General features: G+C 42.7%; 1 protein-coding gene across 1 annotated transcript in view; it reads right to left on the bottom strand.

Moving 5' to 3' along the window:
• Window positions 1–9,086, bottom strand: part of lrp12 (low density lipoprotein receptor-related protein 12) — a 255,648-nt gene that overhangs the window by 27,662 nt on the left and 218,900 nt on the right. Inside the window, exon 6 of the mRNA XM_043689341.1 lies at window positions 3,666–4,767. Coding sequence (XP_043545276.1) covers window positions 3,666–4,767 — 1,102 coding nt within the window. The remainder of the gene's footprint in view (window positions 1–3,665; window positions 4,768–9,086) is intronic.

The following is a 9,086-nucleotide window of genomic DNA, read 5'->3' as shown; positions in this document are numbered from 1 at the left end:
CTCCTAATTCGTTTCTTCAGCTCCCTCCTGGCAATCGTGTATCCCTCCAATGCTCTGTCTGAACTTTGTTTCCTCAGCCTTATGTAAGCCTCCTTCTTCCTCTTTACAAGACATTCAACCTCCCTCGTCCACCAAGGTTCCCTCACACGACCATTTCTTTCCTGCCTGACCGGTACATACATATCAAGGACTCGTCGTTTCTGTTTCTTGAAAAAGTTCCACATTTCCACGACATCCTTCCCCGACAGTCTATGCTCCCAACTTATGCTCCTCAGATCCTGTCTTACAGGATCGTATTTACCCTTCCCCCAATTGTAAAACCTACCCTGTTGTACGCACCTATCTCTCTCCATAACCAAGGTGAAAGTCACAGAATTGTGGTCACCATCACCAAAATGTTCACCCACTAACAAGCCCATCACTTGTCCCGGTTCGTTACCAAGTACCAAATCCAATATGGCCTCCCCTCTGTTCGGACAATCTACATACTGAGTTAGAAAAGCTTCCTGTACACACTGCACAAACACCACCCCATCCAATCTACTTGATCTAAAGAGCTTCCAATCAATATTTGGGAAGTTGAAATCACCCATGACTACTGGCCTATAGTAAACACCCAAAAAGGTGACTGCACCTTTCCTATTTCTGACTTCAGCCCATACTACCTCCAAAGGCAGATCTCCCTCGAACTGCCTTTCTGCAGTCGTTATACCATTTCTAATTAGCAACGCCACTCCCCCTCCTTTTTTAACCACCCTCCCTAATCTTACTAAACATCTGTAACCAGGAACCTCCAACAACCATTCCTGTCCCTCTTCTATCCACGTTTCCGTCCTGGCCACAATATCGTAGTCCCAGGTACCGATCCACGCCTTAAGTTCACCCACCTTATTTCTGATAATCCTTGCATTGAAATATCTTTGTAAATCTTTTCTGAACCCTTTCAAGTTGACCTGAGAAGGGTTTATAAAATCATAAGGGGCCTGGATAGGGTGAATAGCCAAGGTTTCTTTTCCAGGGTTGGGGACTCCAAAATTAGAGGGAATAGGTTTATGGTGACAGGGAAAAGATTTAAAAGGGACGTTTGGGACAACATTTTCATGCGGAAGGTGGTGTGTAAATGGAATGAGCTGCCAGAGGAAGTGGAGGAGACTGGTACAATTACAACATCTAAAAGGCATCTGGACAGGTACATGAATATGAAGAGTTTGGAGGGATATGGGCCAATTGCGTCAAGATTAATTTGGGATATTTGGTTGGCATGGGAGTGTTGGACCAAAGGGTCTGTTTCTGTGCTGTACAATTCTATGAAAATCAAGGTGCAGAATAAAATTATTAGATAATACAACACAAAAATACATAGAATTATCGCTATACTCCACATTCAGGTGGAGACCAAGGGGAGGGTTTGTGATAATTCTATTCAATAAATGCTACAATTTACAACAATGAGTCAATTTCAATTATCCTCAAAAGCAATGAGTCTGCAGATTTGCTGAACAAAGCTGTAATTTTACCTACAATCTGATGTAAAGGCAAGTTGAGTCTCAACAGCTCCTGGATTGTGGAACTCTCACTTCATTAAGCAAAAACATCACTATTTATTCTATTCCTGAACTCCAGTCTAGATGAAAGTCCAAGATAACACCTCCATCATCTGTACAAACAAACAATCTTAATGGAGGGAATTATGTAACCATTGTGAATAAACAGTATTGATTTTGCTCTAAAGTTCAAATTAAGGTTCGATTATCAGATGTAAAAAAAAGAGGCTTTGCTATGCCACTAGATTGTAATGCACCTTAACATAAATTAGGTGGCCTGTTGTGAAAGTGAAAACTGATAATTCATCTCAGGAACATTAAAAGTGGAAACAAAAAGCCTTAAATTATTGACTTAGCATACAAAAATATTGTGGACACAGCTCTTATTTAACAGTTACTACCTGGAGGAATAAGTGTACAAAATAAAGTATAAAACTTTGGTTAGGCAACAGCTGGAGTACTGTATGCAGTTCTGGTCACCACATGAAAAGGAGGATGTGACTGCAATGGACAGCATGCAGAGGAGGTTCATCAGGATGTTGCCAGGGATGGAGCACTTTACCTATGAAGGAAGGCTGGATAAACTTGGATTGTTTTCTTTAGAGCAGAGAATGCTGACAGTGAACCTGATTGAGGTGTATAAGTTATGAGAGGCAGATGGGTTATTAGAAACAGCTGTTCCCTTAGATGAAATGTTAATAAGAAGGGGTCATAACTTTAAGGTGAAAGGCAGAGATTTAGAGAGGATTTAAGGAAACATTTTCTCCACCCACCGGAGTTGGTGAGAATCTGGGCTGCCTGGGAGGGTAGCTGAGGCAAGAAGCTTCATATTCTTGGGATGAGTATTTTAAATGTCATAACAGTACGGGCCAAGTGCTGGAAAGCTGGACGAGTGTAGTTTTTGTTGGTGCAGACTCGACGGGTCGAAGGGTTTCTTTTGTACTGTATAATTCTAAGTGCTATGGTCACAAAATTATCCATGCCCAACAATAAAAATGTATTTCAAAATACGGTTGGTTCTGCTATAACACGAATTGGGTTTAATGCAATTGAAGAATTTAGATCGTTATTTGTAGAGTGCGAACTTTCCTTACCTATATTGGCTATGAAATGATTCCAGCCCCATTAGTTTAAATGGTGTAGCTGCTGCACAATTTTCTTAATGTGTGAGATCACACAAGAATGGAACTATCGCATTATATCAGAACTGACCGTAGTAAATATCTGACCAAAAATACCTCAGCTTTAGGAAAGGGAAGGCCTTGTTGGTCAGGTTGAAAATAACTAAGCTCCCTTCCATTTTTTTTTTAGATTACTTACAGTGTGGAAACAGGCCCTTTGGCCCAACAAGTCCACACCGACCCGCCGAAGCACAACCCACCCAGACCCATTCCCCTACATTTACCCCTGCACCTAACACTATGGGCAATTTAGCATGGCCAATTCACCTGACCTGCACATTTTTGGACTGTGGGAGGAAACCGGAGCACCCAGAGGAAACCCACACAGTCAGTCGCCTGAGGAGGGAATTGAACCCGGGTCTCTGGCGCTGTGAGGTAGCAGTGCTAACCACTGTACCACCGTGCCACAGTATTGATTCACAGTCAACTGACATTTAATAAATATTGACATTACAACATCAGAATTTTAACACAGGTATTACAACAAGAACAACTAATGGTTTGTACAATAAAAAGTGTGTTATTCCAGCCAGCATATTGGCATTCTTGCCAGATTTGTAATTCATTCAAAATACATACTTGCCTCTCCATCAAGCCTTCTCTCTGCAGAAACATAATTTATTGGTACAGACAAGGCCCAAGAACAAGTTTAATTAACTATTTAGTTCAGAGATTCCACAATAACTTCCTCATTTTCTCTCTCTCCACTTCTAATACAGCTATTCCAAATCTCTGGGTGATGAGACTGCCACCATCTTTTGAATATAATGGAGAGAAAAATCTTTATTCCTCAGCCCACAGCAAGAACAAATGCATCTGCTAGGTCTATTCAGATTGACAAAGACAAAGTTGAAATAAATAACCTTGCATCTGAAATGCTAGGATTCTGCTTCAATTCTTCTATAAATCAATATATTTAATTTTTGCAGTCAGCACTTACCTCCGTTCAAACATTCTCAGAGAGTACAGTTTGCAGGTACATCCTAGTGCAATCACAAGGAGTAGCCCACAGATTAAACTTCCAATGACTGCTGCAGTTATCACCCGCGTCGGTACAATCACAGGACAGCTCTCTTCATCACTGCCATCACCACAGTCATCCTGTGCATCGCAAACCCAGCTCTCAAACACACAGCGGTTGTTCTTGCAGTGGAAGTTACCAGGCTGACAAAAGAAGCAGTTCTTCTCATCTGATCCATTCGGACAATGGTTCTGGTAATTGCATCGGTCTGCTAGAGGATAGCACACTCCATTGCGAGAGCAGAGAAACTCATCCTTTTGACATGAACTACAGTTGCGCTCATCTCGTCCATTTGGGCAATGCCAATAACCATCACAGCGCTGTTGCTCAGTAAAGCAACCCCAATTGCCTCCACAGGGAATCTCCCATGGAAGGCAAAACCCTGCAACTTGATAGGTGGCATTAAAACCTCTGGCTGCATTAACTTTGTCAGCATAAAAATGCACCCGCACCTGTCCAGAAGAGGAGACGACAGTGATTGGTGGCCGAGAATCAAAGGATGTCAGGACACGTAGCAGTCTGAGAGAGTTCTCCTCCAGGCCATCGTACACTTTAATATAATCGCCATAGCCAGTGCCATCCAGCTTCAAATCTGTGATACGTAAAATGACTTTGCGTCTGTCTCCAGTGTCAATCAGCCATGTGCAATTGCTGCCAGGTGGATAAAATGCAGGATAATTAGGAGAACTGAATGTTCCATAAAAGTTTCTCAGCCACTTGCCACAACTAGGGGGTTCACAATCTATTTCATCTTCCAAATCAAGGCAGTCAATATTTCCATCACATTGCAAGGCCTCAGGTAAGCATGTATAAGCTGCTGTATATCTTGACAAACACTGGAACTGATCATATGTGCAAGGCTGAAATGGAAAGGCAGTTGGTGGAATTGGCCGTTCGCACAGCTCTTCATCAGAGTTGTCTCCACATTCATCCATTGTGTTGCATTTCCAAATTTCAGGGATACATTTTCCATTGTTACAGTGGAACTGGTCCCAGTCACAGCCTACTTCCTCAGATCTTCCTGAAAGGAAAACATACTCAAACTCACTATGGAAAAAAGTAGCATTTGTTGAAGTGAATAAATTGCTTTTATTTCTTTAGAAACTAGAGAAACACACTAAAAATTAAACTTGAAAAACGTGTTGCTGGAAAAGCGCAGCAGGTCAGGCAGCATTCAAGGAGCAGGAGAATCGACGTTTTGGGCATAAGCCCTTTTTCAGGCTGTTACGGGGTGTCCAGATGGATTGGGTGTGTTGGAGGTGGGAGAAGGGGTCATCAGAGGGTAGGCGAGAATCCTGGTTGAAGAAGTAGGCGCGGAGGCGAAGGCGGCAGAAGAATTATTCAATGTCTCGCCGCGTGTTGAACTCGTTAATCTGGGAGCGTAGGGGGATGAAGGTGAGACCTCTGCTGAGGACTGATCTTTCATCCTCAGAGAGGAGGAGGTCTGGAGGGATGGTGAAAATACGGCAGGGCTGGGAGCTAGGACCTGGCGTGGGGACAGAGTTAGGCGTGGGGGCGGGGATGCATGCGGCATGGTTGTTGTGCAGGTGAGTGACGTCACTGGAGCAGAAGTAGATGCGGCGACGGCAACTCCGGGGGCAGAAGTGGCTGCGGCGACGGCAGAAACGGTGTTGTTCCCGGTGGCTGTGGACCCTGCGGAGGCGATTGTCTTCCTGGCGATCGTGGAGGCGGTTGTCTGGGCAGCAATCGCGGAGGCTGCATGGTCGGTGGGGCAGAAGTGACGTCATGGTTCGCTTATGCCCGAAACGTCAATTCTCCAGCTCCTTTGATGCTGCCTGACCTGCTGTACTTTTCCAGCAACACATTTTTCAGCTCTGATCTCCAGCATCTGCAGTCCTCACTTTCTCCTAAAAATTAAACTTGAAATCATACTTTTGTTTTACAGAATATTTCAGAATAATTTGTCAGAAAAAACAATCATCTTCAGGGCCAAGCTTTGTGCTTGACACATTAAAATGAATACTGATGCTGCTATTACATGCCTCCTATTGGAATGACAAACTTTGCTTCACTGTAAAAAAAAATGCGTGTGCACAACTCCACCTCTATATAGCTCCATATGCCAAAAAGGTGATAGTTCAGATGGGGTGCAGGAAGGATAGAGAATGAGCCATTTCTGAAAAGATTCTTCATACTTCTTTCCTAATACAAGATACAGAGAGGGCAGAAATGGAAACAGGAATCGGCAAAGTCATTGATTTAAGCTAGACTGTTCCTGCTTTTCCACTTCTTAAACTTTCAGAAGTCGGGCATCTTAACCTTCGTACCAGGAACAGCACTGCTCCATGATATGTACCTTGTGCACTGAGGGCAAAAAGATAGGCTGCCAGCTTTATGGTCGTTAACAAGCAAGTACTTTGATAGTGGTCTGGAACTGCACAAGAAGAGCCCACTGGAGATTTTCTGAATTCTTTCTTGATCAGATCACATCTCAGAAAAAAAAAAGCATGAATAGATGATGTGGTGGCTCTCCAAATGGCAACGCTATTTCAAAACCCTGAACTGCACTTCAATTTTAGTGCACAAATATTGCAAGGCCTCAGAGCTGCAGCTACAGATTTCCTTTTACTATCAACCTGTCAGATATGTGGGCTCCTTGCTGAGATATTTCCATCATCGATAGTCACAGGTGAGGTTCTGGAAGACTAGAGTTCGGCTAACGTATGCCACTATTTAAGAAAGGTGGTAAGGACAAGTCAGGGTGAGCCTGACATTGGAGGTGGGCAAGTTGTTGGAGGTAATCCTGAGGGACAGGATGTACACGCATTCGGAAAGTGTTTGATATGCTTTCCTTTATTGGTCAGAGTATTGGGTACAGGAGTTGGGAGATCATATTGCAGCTGTACAGGACATTGGTTAGGCAACTTTTGGAATATTGCATGCAGTTCTGGTCTCCTTCCTATTGGAGGGATGTTGTGAAATTTCAACGGGTTCAGAAAAGATTTACAAGGATGTTGCCAGGGTTGGAGGATTTGAGCTAGAGGGAGAGGTTGAATAGGCTGGGGCTATTTTACCTGGAGCATCAGAGGTGAGGGATGACCTTATAGAGGTTTATAAAATCATGAGGAGCATGGATAGGGTAAATAGACAAGGTCTTTTCCTGGGGTGGGGGACTCCAGAACTAGGGGGCATAGGTTTAGGGTGAGAGGGGAAAGATATAAAAGAGACCTAATGGTCAATAATTTCATGCAGAAGGTGGTACGTGTACAGATGAGTTGCCTGAGGTGGTGATGGAGGCTCGTACAATTGCAACATTAAAAGGAATCTGGATGGGTATTTGAATAGGAAGGGTTTGTAGGGATATGGGCCGGATGGGACTAGAATGGGTTGGGATATCTGCTCAGCAGGGACAAATTGGACCGAAAGGTCTGTTTCGTGTTGCACATCTCTATGATATGTCTGGAATAGGTGGGATTTGAACCCAGCCCTCCTGAAGATATAGAATTCAACTACTACTTAAAAGGTCAGTGACAGTAATTAAATAATAGGAAGAAAACATGCAACCTGCTTCTTTGGAAATCTTAACAGTGAACAAACATTGTGCTTGGCCAATAATGAGTGCATTAAGGATTCAGCAACATGGAACTGGAAAGGTTTTAGCTGTTCATACATTCAAGTTATATTTAAAGCAATTGACATTTAAAAATTAGTTTAATTGTCCTGTTAGATAATCAATAGCATACATATTAATGAAAGATATAATACTGAATGAGAAACAACAATTAGAACATAGAACATAGAACATAGAAGAATACAGCGCAGTACAGGCCCTTTGGCCCTCGATGTTGCGCCGATCCAAGCCCACCTAACCTACACGAGACCACTATCCTCCATATGCCTATCCAATGCCCGCTTAAATGCCCATAAAGAGGGAGAGTCCACCACTGCTACTGGCAAGGCATTCCATGAACTTACGACTCGCTGAGTGAAGAACCTACCCCAACTTCAGTCCTATATCTACCCCCCCCACCTTAATTTATAGCTATGCCCTCTTGTAATACCCGACTCCATACGCGGGAAAAGGTTCACACTGTCAACCCTATCTAACCCCCTAATCATCTTGTACACCTCAATCAAGTCACCCCTAAACCTTCTTTTCTCTAATGAAAACAGCCCCAAGTGTCTCAGTCTTTCCTCATACGATCTTCCTTCCATACCAGGCAACATCCTGGTAAACCTCCTCTGCACCCGTTCCAGTGCCTCCATACCCTTCCTATAGTATGGTGACCAAAACTGCACACAATATTCCAGATGCGGCCGCACCAGAGTCTTATACAACTGCATCATGACCTCAGGACTCCGGAACTCAATTCCTCTACCAATAAAAGCCAGTATGCCATATGCCTTCCTCACCACACTATTTACCTTTTGACAAAACTAACAAGCTAAGATATATCAGAGATATTTTGTATTATGTTAATTAAGTCTTTTGTTAAGGATTTTAGGTAAGTGATTAAAAAAAAGTAAATGGCTTAATATAGCAACAAATTCAAAGTGGAGGATATGAAAGCATACAGCTCAAGACAGTTGGTAGGTTAGGGGGCAAAAGATATCTCATGTACCTTCAAATTTCACCTACGAATGCAGGATCTCTCTAACCAGGAATGGGACTTGCCAGCTTCTATTCACTACATTGGGCAGGGTAACAAATCCTATAGCCCCAGGAATTTAAATTTGTTGAGGTTTGGTCTAGGCTACTCGCAACCTTTGATTCATAACTTAATTCCCTTTCTTTCTTTGCCTCCAACTTTCCCTTCTCAACTGTTCTTCTACAAACAAGTCGATATTCCATGGTCTCCAGTGCATCACTCCCTTTAGGTTACTATAATTTAAGTCAGAGAACTGCAGTCAGCAGTCTTCTAAGTTCTGATAAAAAGTGATCACCTTAAAAACACTGTTTCTCGAAGCATTATCGCTACCTGATTGACTAATCATTTCTAATGTTCTACTTGTATTTCAGATTCCCAGGATCAGGAGTATCCTGCATTTAAGTTTCTAATCTTAAACCACTACTATTTTTAATCAGAGGTCACAAATACATGTTCTGTTTTCTGCTGTGACTTGCTGGAGAGGAGCATCACTTTTATTTTGAGAGAGTCAAGAGTGCCTATTAACTGACACCATCCAAGCTGTATAAGTAGTAATGGATTTAGATAATGGATCAATCCAGGTTGATTTCAGGATTTTACTTTTGGGTTTGGTTTTTATTCTCAGTTCGTTTCTTGAAAATGTATTCCTCTTTCTTTTACATCATAAACCACCAGGTTCAAGGAGCAAATACATCCTTCTGGTTCTCCAGAGGGGGGAGGGGAGGAGGGG

The sequence above is a fragment of the Chiloscyllium plagiosum genome, chromosome 4 (genome assembly GCF_004010195.1).
Source record: "Chiloscyllium plagiosum isolate BGI_BamShark_2017 chromosome 4, ASM401019v2, whole genome shotgun sequence".
Classification (NCBI taxonomy): Eukaryota; Metazoa; Chordata; class Chondrichthyes; order Orectolobiformes; family Hemiscylliidae; genus Chiloscyllium; species Chiloscyllium plagiosum.
This window is presented reverse-complemented; position numbering and strand designations above follow the sequence as displayed.